This window comes from Populus nigra, chromosome 3 (genome assembly GCF_951802175.1).
Source record: "Populus nigra chromosome 3, ddPopNigr1.1, whole genome shotgun sequence".
NCBI lineage: Eukaryota > Viridiplantae > Streptophyta > Magnoliopsida > Malpighiales > Salicaceae > Populus > Populus nigra.
The window spans coordinates 25,964,061-25,979,296 of record NC_084854.1 but is presented as its reverse complement, the minus strand read 5'-3'; the positions used below and the strand labels follow the sequence as shown (position 1 = coordinate 25,979,296).

At 32.0% G+C, this 15,236-nt stretch overlaps 2 protein-coding genes and 1 long non-coding RNA gene across 3 annotated transcripts; all 3 read left to right on the top strand.

Moving 5' to 3' along the window:
* Positions 1 to 3,321: 3,321 nt before the first annotated feature.
* Positions 3,322 to 4,093, top strand: LOC133688702 (uncharacterized). Its single transcript, XR_009841189.1, has 3 exons — positions 3,322 to 3,727; positions 3,860 to 3,931; positions 4,027 to 4,093. It is a non-coding gene; the product is annotated as an uncharacterized LOC133688702 (long non-coding RNA).
* Positions 4,094 to 4,870: 777 nt separating this feature from the next.
* On the top strand, positions 4,871 to 8,458 carry LOC133689493 (LRR receptor-like serine/threonine-protein kinase RGI2). The gene is made up of 10 exons (XM_062109348.1): positions 4,871 to 4,911; positions 5,273 to 5,344; positions 5,447 to 5,518; positions 7,291 to 7,362; positions 7,496 to 7,567; positions 7,659 to 7,730; positions 7,928 to 7,999; positions 8,096 to 8,167; positions 8,333 to 8,404; positions 8,455 to 8,458. The coding sequence occupies exons 1-10, from the start codon at positions 4,871 to 4,873 to the stop codon at positions 8,456 to 8,458; spliced, it is 621 nt and encodes a 206-aa protein (XP_061965332.1).
* Positions 8,459 to 8,469: 11 nt separating this feature from the next.
* Positions 8,470 to 14,981, top strand: LOC133689858 (probable LRR receptor-like serine/threonine-protein kinase At1g53430). Its single transcript, XM_062109932.1, has 16 exons — positions 8,470 to 8,594; positions 8,866 to 8,937; positions 9,224 to 9,289; positions 9,387 to 9,464; positions 10,610 to 10,681; positions 10,813 to 10,824; positions 10,901 to 10,947; positions 11,382 to 11,749; positions 11,821 to 12,013; positions 12,123 to 12,242; positions 12,340 to 12,455; positions 12,552 to 12,762; positions 13,165 to 13,281; positions 13,439 to 13,670; positions 14,074 to 14,224; positions 14,516 to 14,981. Exons 1-16 carry the CDS (start codon positions 8,485 to 8,487, stop codon positions 14,729 to 14,731), a joined length of 2,181 nt encoding a protein of 726 aa, XP_061965916.1. The 5' UTR covers positions 8,470 to 8,484; the 3' UTR covers positions 14,732 to 14,981.
* Positions 14,982 to 15,236: the final 255 nt, after the last annotated feature.

Below are 15,236 nucleotides of genomic sequence, written 5' to 3'. Positions count from 1 at the left end.
GCCATTCATCCTCCAATCCTTGATATAAATACAATTTCAAAGTTTAATTGTTCCCAATCTTATGGGAATAAATAAAAAACAGTACTTTAGTATTTGCTGATTCCATTTCTTTTTTTGTATATATAATCATCGATAGATTTATTATTGTTAGTCATTCCTTTTCTTTTTCTTTTTCTTTTTATCATTGTTATTTTGCACTTTTCTTATCATTGTATTCTCTCTTTATTCCTGTGATATTTTTAAATCAGAATCAGAGACGATTAAAATACAAATATATATATATATATATAGTAAATTAAGAATACAAAAGGCATTGCTCGATGCTGAAGCAATTACTTTGGTTACTTTGGCGTTCTCCTTTAGTTTATCAGTCCCCAGTTCCCACCTTCACGTGTAGACGAAAATAGAAAAAAAGTTAAAAGAGAACAACAAAGTATTAGATAGCCATTTGTGCAGCATGTATGTTCATCAAGATACACACAGAGTACTGTGGGGGAATTAGAAGGCTACTCATCTTTTTTGTGCATTCATATTTATATAAATACATACGGAGTATTATATATAACAATGTTCTCGAGGCAGAACCTTCTCAATCAGAAACCATTTGTGACCATGAACATCTAATACAACATTCTTAGGGTAGAACCTTGTAAGTCAAAAACCCAATGATCTTTTTGTTTGTGGGCTGTACCATCATGAATTCCACCATAGAATTTCTAATAACAACCATTGGTAATCGTTAGGCTCTTGTTATTACTTATTTTTTGGGACTTGTATAAATAAAAAAAAATTAAAAATTTAAAAATACTGGAGGAAAATAATATTTATTTATATATTATTTTCTTCCAATATATATAAGGGTTGAAATTAACAAATCCAATACAACAATATATATTATTTTCTTCTAATATATTTATATATTATTTTCTTCCAATCCAAAATCAAAAACCAAACTGAAAAAAACACGTGAATATAAGGGTTGAAATTGATCAAATTAGAAGCTTACAACAAGCACCTACATATTAGTTATGTGTATCTCTTACACCTCAACTTATAACAATAGATGCTTACTATCATTAAAAAAAAAACATAATATGTATCAGTCTCAACGGCTCTAATAAATATCTAATATTTAAGAAAATATCGACTAGAAACATTTTAGAAACAATGTTTTAATGTAATAAGAATCTCATTATTATAACAATATTATAATTTCCATAAAGAATCTTTGTCCAATAAACTTTATATATACTCTAAATTTATAAATCAAATATTAAATTTATTATTATATGAACATTAAATATAAATTAAGCTTTTATTAATAATAAATATATATTTAGATTAATATAATAATATCACGTAACCAAATGATTGATTACAAGATATATTAAACTAAAATATACCACTAACATCAGTGATTTACAAATGATGAAGGTACAAATTAGATGAGTACTGTTTATAATGTAATAAATTAATATGTAATGGCTTTTTCTTTACTCTTTACTTCTTTTTTTTTTTGAAATTATAGCCCCCAGAGAGAGGACACGCTCGTTTGAGTTATGGGACTTATATTGTTTCATGGTATCAAATTTTTTTTATAATCATCGAGAGGTTTCATGGTATCAATTATCACTACTTTATGTATGTTTTTCATACATCTGTTTTAATAAGACCATCCACACCTATAGAAAATAATTTTCTTAACAATTAAGCTAATAAATTTAAATATCACTGCCTTATCAATGAGTTTATGAGCATACAAGTTTGCAAGGATTGTGCCTCTTTTCATCGTTGCAACTGCTTAATTTCCTTGTGTTTTGGGGTGCTTGGTGATTGAATACCACAAGGCCCTCGTATACTGCTTAAGCCAACGTGTTTCGCATGATCCACTGATAAGTTTGATGCTGTATTTTTTTTCCTTTACTCCTTTTCTTTTCTTGTCTTTTGAAAATTCTGCAGCTGGCCCCCTTTTTCGCAGCCTTTCTTTGCTTCCTTCTCCAGCATTGGCTTGGTGTTTAATGTATCCCAAGTTCTCAAAAAAGAAAATTTAAATATCATCAACAACCAGTAAATAACCCATTAACAAGTGACTTAACAAGACCTGTTTTCCTGACCCACTAATTAATTAATCATTTAAGTACAATTTTGAGATTTTAATTGCTCCTGATCTTCCTGTTTAAGTATCAGCTGATTCCTTTTCTTTTTCTTTTTATCACCTCGTTTGTGCACTTTTTCTTGTCATTATCCTTTTACCTTTCGTCTTTGTTATTTTTGTGTTTCGCAACAAGAGACAATTTCAAGGAACAAAATACAAATAATAGTAAAGAACACAAAAGGCATTACTGTATGCAGAATCAATTACTTTGGTTACTTTCCAAAAGAAATCTTCCTCTTTAGTCGCTATCCAATAGCCCATCAGTCCCTGTTTCCCCACCTTGACGTAGTGAGATGATATCATTCCTTTGAATTGTGAAGATTACTTCCGGAAGAGGAAAACAACAAAGCTGTTGAAGAGAACAAAGCATTTGATTCCCAGTTGTTGATAATCTCTCTTTTGACAACACAGTTGTGAATTACAAGGTGTTTTATCTTTTTTCTGCATGTACACTTATATATAAGAACACAAGAGTAGTGGCACATGCACCCTCACCAAGCAAAGCACAGCAGAAGTACTACTGCTATGTCGAAACTAATGGGTTCTGAATTGTCAGTAATACTCATTAGTAGACTTCTTCTCTTCGTCTCTCTTCTTCTATGGCAACTTGGCACTGGCACTACTTTCAATATTGGGACTAAAGCTGCTGCTGATAATGGCGATAACAGTACTACAAATAATTGTAAGCTTACAGGTTCTGAAGGTACGAATTAATCGATCTCCTATTCTTTCGAAGATGCTGAATATATGTTTAGTTGTTATCTAGAATTGAACCCCCACCAAACTTTAATTACTAATTGATTTAGGATAGAGTTAAAGCATGGGGATAGAAGATTAAAAAGTTTCATAGAATTAAGTTGATTAAGAAGATAATATAAAATTAGAGAGAGATATATATAAATCTAAAGTGATTTAAATTTTTATGCTGAGATAGTTTTTTTTTAATATGATATCAGAAATTATTTAGCATTGCAATTTTAAGAATTCACACTCAAAGTATTTCCACTTGAAGTTTACGAAAGTATAATATAAAATTATATTGTAGAGCCTCATTTCATTTGAACTTTTAGATTGAAATCATTATTTGAAACGTTCAATTCATACTTATGTGGTCCTCAAAATTTCCATTCTTGTTCAATTTATTCCATCTATGTATTAATGTAGATTAAGTATTTTTATCTTGAACATGAGAATATCTTGTTGGGATTTAATCAAAAGAACTTTTGTGTGTTGAAACCTTTGGCAGGAAATGCTCTTCAACTCCTTCTCAGGAGTTTGCAGGCCACTGAGAAGATGGTTTGTTCAGACAAAGAGGGTGCGAAGATTAGATGTTCCTATGATAACAGCAATGAAGCTTGTTCCGTCACTGAAATGTATGCCTAGACTTGATTATAAAACCAGTTCGTTATTAAAAAAATCAAGCAATAGAAAGGGAAAGTTTGCATGAAACCTATAAAAAAATAATCCTCTTTTTGTGAATCACTTTAATTTCTATGTCAGAAATTTGGCAGGCAAATATTTAGAAGGACAGATTTCCTCTTCAATAGGTGACTTTGAGAACTTGAAAATACTGTAAGTACCATCACTCCATCTCATTGCATGACTTGTTCATATACTACTGTGTCGTGTGCTGTGCTTGTTGAGCTAAACACCTACAGTGGTCATGATGATGGAAATTGAGGTTTGATAATATTGCCACAACAGTGATCTATCCAACAATCTGCTTACTGGTGTGATTCCTCCCTCGCTGGGGAAATTACAGCGTCTCGAAATATTGTATGTTAAAGCTATGATTCGTGATTCTATATATATAAATGATGGCATAGGCTCTCCTTAATTCTAACGGTAAAATGCCTTTACGCAAAAATCAGGTACCTTGCAAACAATATATTGACTGGGTCGATACCTGACAACCTGACACTGTTGCAGAGTCTGAAACGCCTGTAAGTCTGTCTCAATTGCTTCCAGTTTTAGGATTTAATCAAGAGAGAACAAAAAAAAACAATATATGTGATCGTGATAGAGTTGAATCAAGAGAGAACAAAAAAAAAATTGTTACATGAAAATATTAATATCAATTGAACTATAATTAACTCATTGGCAAGAAAATATATTAGATAAGTGTACGTAGTTCGGTCCAATAATTTGTGATGACTCATAATGAGGCAGAATCGTGCAAGAAAGCTACAAATCATTGTTCCATAGTTCAATTTAATTTAAATGGTGCTTGGCTTCGTCTTTTTAATTATCTTTAAGCTGTAAAAGAATATTTGTAAAATTGCTTTTGTATCATTACTTAACTTCATAATAAACAAAACAAAACAAATTATAAAATAAAATCCTTCTTTAAAGAAGCATAGGAGCATGCTTAGAATGATTTAAGAGATAAAGATACACTTATAAACAATGATGAAGCCAGAATATTATGTGTTGAGCGGGCTAAATTAAAAAACAAAATTAAAAGAGCTAAAAAGTTAAAATTTACTAATTTTAGAGCTAAAATTTATAATTATTTAAGGAAGAAAAATTATGTTAAGCTAAAAGCTAATCCAAAATATCCTTCTATTTTTTTTTCAATGGCATTGATCATGCTTTTTTTTCCCCAGACATAATGTTTCGAAAGAAAGAAAAAAGGCATATTATTTTTAAACAACTGCACAAAGAGTTCTCTTCTAGTCCACATATTGTCCCATCTATCATATAAAAATCAGATATATGGACACTTTTCATGGATCCTATGTGCATGTAAGAAAGAGGTATACAACAACCAATTTCTCTTGCAAGATTACTTGATATAGAGTGTATTGTCTCTAAAGATAGTGAAGAAATATAACTTTGCTACATCATTTATAATTTTGCTAATCATTTCAAACACTGCGCTCAAAAGTTCTATTGAGTGTTTTATTACCAATATTCATAAAAGTACATAATTCAATCCGTTGAAATTAACTGATCAACATTCTAGCCTCTAATGATCATAACTATGCTAAGAATTTTGAATTATGCTCTAAGAAGTTCCATGGATTGTTCTAATAAGAAAGTTTATTTAATTCAGTCAATTGAAATTTACTGAAAGTCTTTCTCTTCTTGGAACCCGTGATGATTGCACCCGAACAGCAAACTTGCCTACAACAATCTTGATGGTGAAATCCCTCGGAACCTGACCGGTTTACAATCGCTTGGCTATTTGTAAGTCAATGCTATGTATGCTACCTTTGCTTTTATATCTCTAGTTTTGGTTTACATGTGTGTGTGTGTGTGTGTATCCTCATTCGTATATATGTCCATCAGGGATCTTCAAAGCAATAAATTGACAGGCAGTATACCAGACAGCATAAGTTATTGTAAAAATTTGACAGCCATGTAAGTCTTTCTCCATAGCCGAACATCTACTTCATCTTCTATTCTTGTGTGATTAAAATTAAGTAGAGCTGGTAATGGATAGATAGCAACAGTACATAATAAGTCTTTCAAATACATAAAAAAAAAAATATAATAATCAAGTACACAGAATTATCAATGTTATGTGTAAAATCTGTAGTAAGGTCCTAAAGCAGGGGTAGTGCGATCGTTGAACTTAAAACTTTAAAGTTGTTTATTTATATTCAGAGATTGAAGATAGTAATGAGATGAAGGAATCCAAATTCAGCATACTGTATATAGTATTAGAATGTTTAATTTAAACTAAACAAATTGGTGTATATCTAACAGATTACATTAACTCTTTAATGTTCAAATATATAAAGATATATTCACTATATATCCAAGGATCACAGCTAGTGGTGAATCTATGTGCACTTCTCCAAGACCCTAGCTAGCTAACCAATGTTACGTGTGACCTCTCAAAATCTCAAATAAATAAATAAATAAATGTAGACAAATTGAAACTATATCTTTTATATCAAATCTTTGTATATGATGGCATGCATGTAAAGCTTGTTATTTTCATTCTAGTGAGAATAGTTAAAATCTCATGAGCTCATATGCCTACATGATTATCAGTCAAAAAAAAGTAGTAATTAAATAACTATAGCATAGTTAAAACTTGTTATTTTCATCATTCTAGTGATGAAAAGTTTTACGATGGTTAAATACGAGGCGTTCAGTGATCATTCACTTCATCTTCTGATAAGGGGCTTCATTATTAAACTACTGTTGCTGCTGCTAGTTTGATGCAGTTTGTTCATTAGATTTATTTGTTGTTTTGTTTTTCTCTGTTCTCACCAAGTGGTGATCATTCCACTTTAACATTTTGGATTATATATATATGAGGCTTTTGGTTTCATCAAAGGTTGTTTTGGAATCGTTTGTTACATGAGAATTTTCAGTGCAAAGATATTTATACGTATTTAAATTACTCATAATAAATTAGATTTTAATGTTGCTAATCCTAATTGAGATAAAATTTATGATTTAATTTTTAATTGTTTAGCTCAATAGCTTCGAATTAGATTTTAGAATTTTAATTATACAGGTTAGATGTTGAAATTGTGTGTTGAGGTGTTCTAATGCTAAATATTAACCTTTTGTTTTGTTTTTTACACTGTAAGTTTTTCTTTTAATTAGTTTGTTATTTTTTTAATAGCACTAACTAAATCTTATTGATATTCTATTAAAAAAAACACTAAAAAGCTTGTTTTAATTTTCAAGAATAGTGTGAATATTGATCAAAGTATGTTAGATAATGTAAAAGAATTATATCAGCTTGATTGTTTAACCTATTAAATAATATCTAAAGAATGGTTTTATATTAACTTTTTAACACACTTTCTATATAAAAATTCTTTGAAACTTAAAATTAAACTAGTGAAAGTAAAGTGCAATGCATCATTGCCACTTTGTTAAAAACAACTCACATGCAGGTGAGCGTGCGCGCCTATATATGTGCACATGTGACGCAAGTGGGTGGACCGCTCCTCATAGATCGTACAAAGAAAAAATATTTAAACAATAATATAAACCATTGGGTCTCAACAATCCTTTAATATAATTAGTACAGACTCTAATAACTTGATGTTTGAGAAATGCTCACAGTTTAACTTTTTACTTTGTAAAAAAAAAACTTATTTTTTTAGTACAATCATTAATCTACAGTTAGCTTCTAAATCGAATATTTGTGCATCGTCATGTCGCAGCATTCTTCGGCTCAACAACCTGGGAGGTAACATAACTCAAAGTTTGGGCTCACTCTCTAAGCTACAAATTCTGTAAGGAACTTCAGAACCAGTTGTTAAGTTACATGAATGTCGTGGTCTCAACAATCATAATTTTGTTTTTTACTGCTGTTATCATTCAAACATGGTTGCTTTTTTATTACACTTTATGTCTTTCAATGTGCAGGGATCTTTATAGTAACTCGTTGTCAGGCCATATTCCTGTCGAACTGGGAAACCTGTCTTCCCTCCATACTTTGTATGAAAAATACACTCACCGCTTCTTTTATTTTCTCTTCCAAGTGTACTATAAGTCACCTACTTATTCCTATGTTTCCCTTTGTAAAAAGGTATCTGGATGACAATGATCTCGAGGGAAACCTTCCTAAGGAACTTGGGTATTTGATCAAACTTAAAAAACTGTAAGTATCTTTCTTTTTTTATTTTTAACAATGGGGAAGTCGAATTGGTCAGTCATCATTGCCAGTCATCCTAAGGGAGGAATGGTATAGCATGCAAGGTTCAATCCCCCTCTAGAGAGTTTGAGTTTAAAAATGCCTCATTGTCAAGATATAATTAATACGTTGTCATATCTTAATTTGGCCCTAATTTCTTCCAGCTACTTGTCATCCAACAAGTTTAACGGAAGTATTCCTGAGACATATGCCCAACTTGTCAATATGGAAGAGTTGTAAGTTTCTTCCTTGATATTTTTTTTCGTCTATCAATGTCATGTATTTAATTCTACGATGTGTTGTCATTAAAGAAGGCTTTTGTGTCAATGCAGTGTAGTTGGTGGAAACAATTTGTCTGGTAAGATACCTAATTATTTTGGAAATTGGGTCAATCTCACCAAACTGTAAGTTTTCCATAATATGTGTTTGTTATTTTTTTTTTCTCCTTTTTTTTTTTAATATGATAGATCATAAACTAAAATGTTATGGTCTATATATAGAGGAGTTAATTAAATTTATCAAAGCTAACCAATTCGATTTAGCTGACCATATTATTATGTACTTGTCAGGATTCTTATAGGAAATAATTTTAAAGGGAATCTGACTGCAGAAACTTTTAGTCTGCCACAATTGAAGTTATTGTATGTGCAGCCCTGTGATGCCATGCATTTTATTTTATTTACATGTGTAGATAGAGATGAAACATGTTGTTTTCTTATTAATGAACTCTAAAGTCTTGTTCAATGATTCCAGGTTGGTCAGTGACGTAAGTAATCCAGCTGGAATATTTCTCCCAGAAAATGATGTAATATCTGAAAGTTTGACTAGTGTGTGAGTATTGTTTCTCTCCATATAGTGTTAATTGCTGGTTATCCATCATGGAAGCTAAAGTCTGGCGTTAGAAGCTATCATAGGATCCAAACAAGAGATATTAAATAGGAGATTAATTCTAGGATCAAAACTTAAGAAGGACGGGGTGGCATTTAGGAAGGGGAGGGCTAGTTTCTTTTTATTTAGCTAGATCAAGGCCTATTGCTCATCCTGATAAATGAAAACTAAATCTTCAAGTATGATTCCCTTACTTCTTCAATTGTTTATACAGGATTTTGAGGAATTGCGATATTAGGGGCCCAATACCTGAATACATTGGCCTGTGGCCTCAGTTAAGATATCTGTACGTTCACCTTTCTTTCTCAAATATTTATTCCATTTCAGGTAGTTTAACTTCTTATTCCTCTAAGTCTACTTTTGGTATTGCGGTGCAACCACCGCAACACCGCACTTAATATATATTGGGCCAGCGCACAAGAAGTTAATTATAATCTTTGGTATTTTGGCTCCGTGCACTTATTCGCAACTCTTGCTTATTCTTTCAAACTTCAGTACAAAATTCAATATGATATTATCTATGTTGAGTGCTATAGAACCAATATTGGATGTGTTTTGCTTTTGTCTTGCAGTGACCTGAGCTTCAACAACTTAACTGGTGGCATTCCCGATTCATTTCAGAACATTAGTGGCAAGTTGTATGTGTTCTTTAAACATTAGACGTTTCTGTTTATTTTTATGATAATGTACAGCTGGCAGACCAATGTTGCTAACGGGTTGTTGTTTCCTGCGTAGATTTCTAACAAACAACTCGCTTAATGAGCTTCCTTCCTGGATCACTAGCAAGCAAAATGGATCTTCCTATCCTGAAATGTAAGACAGTACTTAGATTGACAACAAATTTCTTTAGTATAACTTACTGCTATGGAATGTGGCTTACTCTTGGCGTGAAGAGTAGATTGGCAATAGTGTACATAATTTTTATCTGTTCAATCATTCATATATATTTAACTATATTATTATAGTGTATTTTTTTCTGTTAAGCCATGTTCTTAATGGCTATAATAGGTGCTTAATAAATCACTTGTAAATCATTAAAAAACTGTATTATTATAGTTATTATAATTATATTAATTATTTGTAATGTTTGTATTGTATTTAAACAGGAATAGCAATAGCAATAGCAATAGATCATATCCATCAAAATTGCTCAACCTACATAGAGTTAGTTGTTAGGCTCAACAATTACATAATATTAAGTTATTATGTGATATCCCTGAAATAGTTTTGTGATAATACTCTCAAATAAAAAAAATTAAAATTTAAAACTTACACATGTCTAGTACTACTTTGTGTTATAGTTTTAATTTAAGTTAGATTCAAATGAATTTATGATTGTTATCAAAGTATCATTTCAACACAAAATTTTAAGTTATTTGATGAGGTTTCAGAATATGATTTGTATTATTTTCTAATATAACTTTTTCTTAGAAAAATATTTTTTGAACTTGAAACTTACATAAGTTTATCACTATCTTATGTATAAAATTAGTTTTAATTAGAAAGAATATGATAATTAGTTTCAAATTGATGATCATTTAATCGATAATTTTTTAATATCATATTAAAAAACTATTTTAATTTAAAAATTTAAATTGTTAAATAAAATATCTGAAATGATATTATATTAACTCTCTAACACGTGGAATGTGTTAAAATATTAAGATTTTATTAAATAATTCATAGTATATAATCAACAAAGGATTTTAAAGAATATATATATGAGTCATGCCTGCATTACGAATGTGTTGTTTGTAAAATGGTAATTTCTCCTTCTCCTTGACTAAATTGTTTCTTTTCCACCTCGACATTGTGTTGAAATATGAAGCATTTTAGAGAGTACGTAATTTTATTTTATTTTATTTTTTTATAATCATGGATTTTATTAAAAACATGCCTATAGAGATTACGTAATTTAAATTATATAAGCTTCATGTTTATCAGTTGTTATTTTGCAGGTATCTTTCATACAATAACTTCAAAGAGAATTGTACAAATTCAACATGCTTGGAACCGGAACAAGTACACATGTAAGGGGACAGAGCAGGCTCCTATCCATCTGGCTTTCTGTGACACTGTTATTTACATTCGTAAATCACTTTTGAAAGTTTCACACTGATTTTTATTTTTTTTATGATCCATGATCTTGGTGCTTTTCCAGTCATCCGACTAGGTATGTGGTATCATCATTTTCTACAACAAGAGTAATCATGAAGTATTTCTAACAAATTTCTCTGTTAATTTCTTAGATCTTTCATAGATAAGATGATGCAGAAGGAAACATGTCGTCGAAAGAGTATGTTCATTCTTCTGATAGCTAATTAAATGAAGTTGTCTCGCATATACTGTATATCAAATTGGAATTAGTTATTTAAACCTTCTTCTTTCTTTGCACAGATAGAATGCTACAATCCTTAGTCATTAGACAAACTGTCTAGGAGTTAGCATTAGTACATGAACTAGATTGGCCACCATGGCCAAAGTTGAGGAGCTATTTTGGTCTCCTTAAAAGGGCATTTTTTTAGTCTCAAACTCTCTAAAGAGAGGGTTTGAACATAACACTTCCTTGCAAGTAGAAGGAAATCACTAAAATTAGACAATAAGAGGTCTATTGATGAAATTCTCATCTAACTTAATCATTGAAAATAATATAGACAGAATTGTTTCTACTGAATTCTATCCACTTTATGAGAACAATCATCTTTCTACTGAAAATAAGTTTTATCGCAGATAATTCCTTGTTTATAAATTGTGGTGGTGAGGAGGTAACCGTGGGAAAGGCTCATTATCATAACGATACCTCAACATTAAATTTTTTTCAAAGTCCAAATGACGATTGGGCTTATAGCTATTCTGGAGACTACTTTTGGGCCAGAATCAATGACAGTACTTTAGTAAGAAACTCGACATGTGAAGTTTCCAGTCCCGAGGCAGAATTAGATAACAATTTCCGCCTTGCTCCTGTCTCTCTAAAGTATTATGGGCTTTGCTTGAGTAATGGCGAGTACCATGTGACACTTCATTTTGCTGAAACATTATACTCGAAGGGAGAAGATAACAGCAGAGTAGGGAAACGTGTGTTCGATGTGTATATTCAGGTAAGTATTTCACTTTTCAGAATGCCAATTTATGTAGTAATATCACACTCTTAAGGAACTCTTGATGGCAGAAAGAGATAGTGGAGAAAGATCTCAACATAAAGGAAGCTCTTGGAGGACGAAATGAAGAACTAAAGCGACAATACACCACCAAAATACGTGATGGTTCGTTGGAGATCCATTTCTTCTGGACTGGCAAAGGATCTCTGTACAATCCACCTGCTATCAATGGACCTCTCATATCAGCTATTTCAGTCACCCGTGGTAGGAAAGGAAGCAGCACTTACCCTTTTCTGATAAAACCCAGAATTCTGTTACTCTGAGAATAAATTATTGCTTGCATTTTACAAGCTGCTGTTTTTTGTTTCCAAAGTTCCCAGAAAACTACGTCCTTGGGAAATTGCGGTGATTGCAGTAAGCTGTATTTTATTTCTGCTGCTGCTGTTGGCTTTCATGTGGAGAATGGGCTGGATAGGAGACAGAGAATTACGGGGTAAACACTAAGAGAAGAAGATTTATGAACATAATCTGTTATCTATCTGAATAATTCTTAAGATAATTGTGGTTTAAATCATTTGTTATTGGAATAGAAACAAAACTGAAGATCGGAGGAAAACCTTTCACCCTTAAACAGATCGTTGATGCAACTGGAAATTTTAGCCCCGAGAACGAGCTTGGTAGGGGGCGTTCTGGGATAGTATACAAGGTTAAAAAAATTTCTTGCTCATGAACTTTTGTCTTTGAAAGGATAATTTTTTTATTTTCTTTGATTTCCCTTCGTTTCTTCATGTGGAGAATGCAGGCTGACCTGCCAAATCTGACAGTAGCAGTGAAGAAGCTAGACCCAAAGTCAAAAGCAGTTGATGAAATAGCAAGCGAAGTTTATGCTAAGAAGGCCTTGGACTTGAAACATGACAACGTTGTTACATTGCTTGCTAGTTATTCCAAAAGGCACCTGCATTTGCTCATCTACGAATACATGAAACATGGCTCACTTGGACAAGTTTTATTTGGTATTTTTTTTTTATCTCAGTTTCAATCCCAGCGTTGATAACCATGTTGCTTCTGTTATGTAGCTAGGATTTATTTGATATGTTTCATTTGATGAAAGAATATTATAAAGCCATAGATGAGGTATCCTTTTTTCATGATATTTTACGTTTCTGTGTCTAAATTCTTTAATTAACCTTTTATATTGTTTTGTATTCAAATTTTATTCTCTCTATATACAACAGTCACTCACGATTGTTGTTCATCTTTTGAGATTGTAAGTGGGTTAGCTTCCACCTTCATAAAACTCTTGGAACTTTGATAGGCTTCACTGCTGTGTGTGTGTGTGTGTGTGTGTGTATTGAGTTTGATTTTCAAAATCTACAACGTGAGAGGATATTGACTAGTGCCATGGGGATTTGCAGGCACAAATTCTACAGAGCAACTCGATTCGCCGGAAAGATCTACAATCTGCCAGGGTATAGCGAAGGCTTTGAAGAATCTACTTAGATGGAATCCACAAACAATTCAAAAAAGCACAGGTAAAGATTTAGTTGCTTATATGTGGATCAATCAAAACAATTTTAATGAAGAACATGACATAACTGAATTGAAGCCATTTTTTGTCCTTGCACAAAATTTAACTTATATCGCTGTGTGTGTGAGAGAGAGATTGAGTATTGACTTGGTTATTTGCAGATTCAAATCCTAAAGTGCAACTTGATTGGCCAAAAAGATTTAATATCTGCAAGGGAATAGCAAAGGGTTTGAAGTATCTACATGAAAGGAAGCCACAAATAATTCACCGAAACATTAAATCCACTAATATTCTGCTTGATGCAAGTTTGAATCCCAAAATATCAGATTTTGGATTGGCAAAGCTTTACGAGGAGGGAAATCCATATATTGCAGTTGGAGCAGGAAAACAACTGTAAGTATAAAATTATCTTACAATTTTATTTCCTCTATGAAGTTTAATTCTGAATACTGGAAAGATACCGATCATAGTAATGCACCTTTTCATACTGTTATTAACGGGTTTTAAAATAAATATGATAGGAGTTAATTCAGTAAAATTCAAACAACTTAGCAGGCTAACTCATAACTCAATCAAAACTTGATTTGATTTTTAAAAATAAAATATGGTTTTAATTTTTAAAAAAAAAAAAACACTTAAAACAACTTCATTTTGAATTGAACATGGGTTAACTTGTATAATTCATCTTCCCGGACCGGGTTTAATAACTTTGCCTTTTAGCTGATAGTTGACACCAGGCTGCTTAGAGAAAGAAATTGGGTTCCCTATTTAATCTATCATTTCTTTGCAATTTCAGTTCATACATGGCACCAGAATATGCAACCCGAAGAGCCATGACTGTCAAGGTCGATGTCTTCAGTTTTGGGATCCTTCTTCTTGAAATCATTAGTGGGAAAAATAATGCAGATTCTACTGGAGACGAAAACTCTGTTTTTCTTCTAGATACGGTAAGAGCTAGAAACAGTTTTTCTTTAATTAAACTTTTTTGTCAAAATAACAAAAATTAAGTACCCGCTTCAATTCTTCATCTTAAAAAATGGAAAAAGAAGAATCTACCATTGATATTTTCCGGTCTCATAGCAACCATCATCCAATTGATGTATTCAAGAAACTCATAATTTAGGATTGGATGTTTCAGTATTATTAGTATCCATCGATCGGACATTAATAGGGAGTAAAAGTATGTAGATATGATACTCTTTTGAGTACTTATTGCTTATAGGTTCACATAAATGCAGGCCAGTAAGTTGCATGCGAAGCAAGAACTTGAACAGCTAGTTTACACAAGGTTGGGCAGTAGTGATAGCGAACAGGCAAGAATTGCCTTGAACCTGGCAATAATGTGCACCGATCAATCACCTTCTCTCAGGCCTACAATGCCTCAGGTTGTGGCTGTACTTGAACGTTCAAAAACCCTTGAGGATATTTCTAAAGAGATCAATACCTCGGCATGATTTGGCGTCTGTCCTGCGTTACCGGATGGTCGATATAGCTTTTGATTGTGTGTTTTGTTAGTTTCTCTACATTTATGGATAGTTATCTCATTGGTTTCTTTTCCTTGATGTCCTTGTGTTTCTCAAAGAGATCAATACGTTGGAATGGTGTGCAGTCTGTCCTGCAAGACCTGATGGTCGATGTAGCTTGCGATTGTGTGGTTTGTCAATTTCTCTATATTTATGGATATTTATCTCATTGTTTTCTTTTCCTTGATGTCCTTGGTCTTTTTTTATTGGAATCTTGTTGGAAAATATTGGAGTAAAAAATTACTCCCTCTGGTACCATAAGAGAGTCCTCTTGTTTTTTTCGATGCCCCAAAACGTACGTCTTTTGCCAAAAAAATCAAAAAATTAAGAAAAGGTATATGCCAAGAATAGTAGACTTTTCTTACAGATTCTAATGCACAAAGCTGGCTCTTGTTTTCACCAAGTTTTTGGATGTGTGTTTTCTTAACTTATTTGA

Coding starts and splice junctions, on each gene's coding strand:
- LOC133689858 (XM_062109932.1), top strand. CDS start 8,485: ATGAACTCTAAAGTCTTGTTCAATGATTCCAGGTTGGTCAGTGACGTA. Junction 8,595..8,865: donor TCTGAAAGTTTGACTAGTGT/GTGAGTATTGTT, acceptor TTGTTTATACAG/GATTTTGAGGAATTGCGATA. Junction 12,243..12,339: donor AGGAGACAGAGAATTACGGG/GTAAACACTAAG, acceptor TTATTGGAATAG/AAACAAAACTGAAGATCGGA.
- LOC133689493 (XM_062109348.1), top strand. CDS start 4,871: ATGGACACTTTTCATGGATCCTATGTGCATGTAAGAAAGAG. Junction 7,568..7,658: donor CTGTCTTCCCTCCATACTTT/GTATGAAAAATA, acceptor CTTTGTAAAAAG/GTATCTGGATGACAATGATC. Junction 8,000..8,095: donor CTTGTCAATATGGAAGAGTT/GTAAGTTTCTTC, acceptor GTGTCAATGCAG/TGTAGTTGGTGGAAACAATT.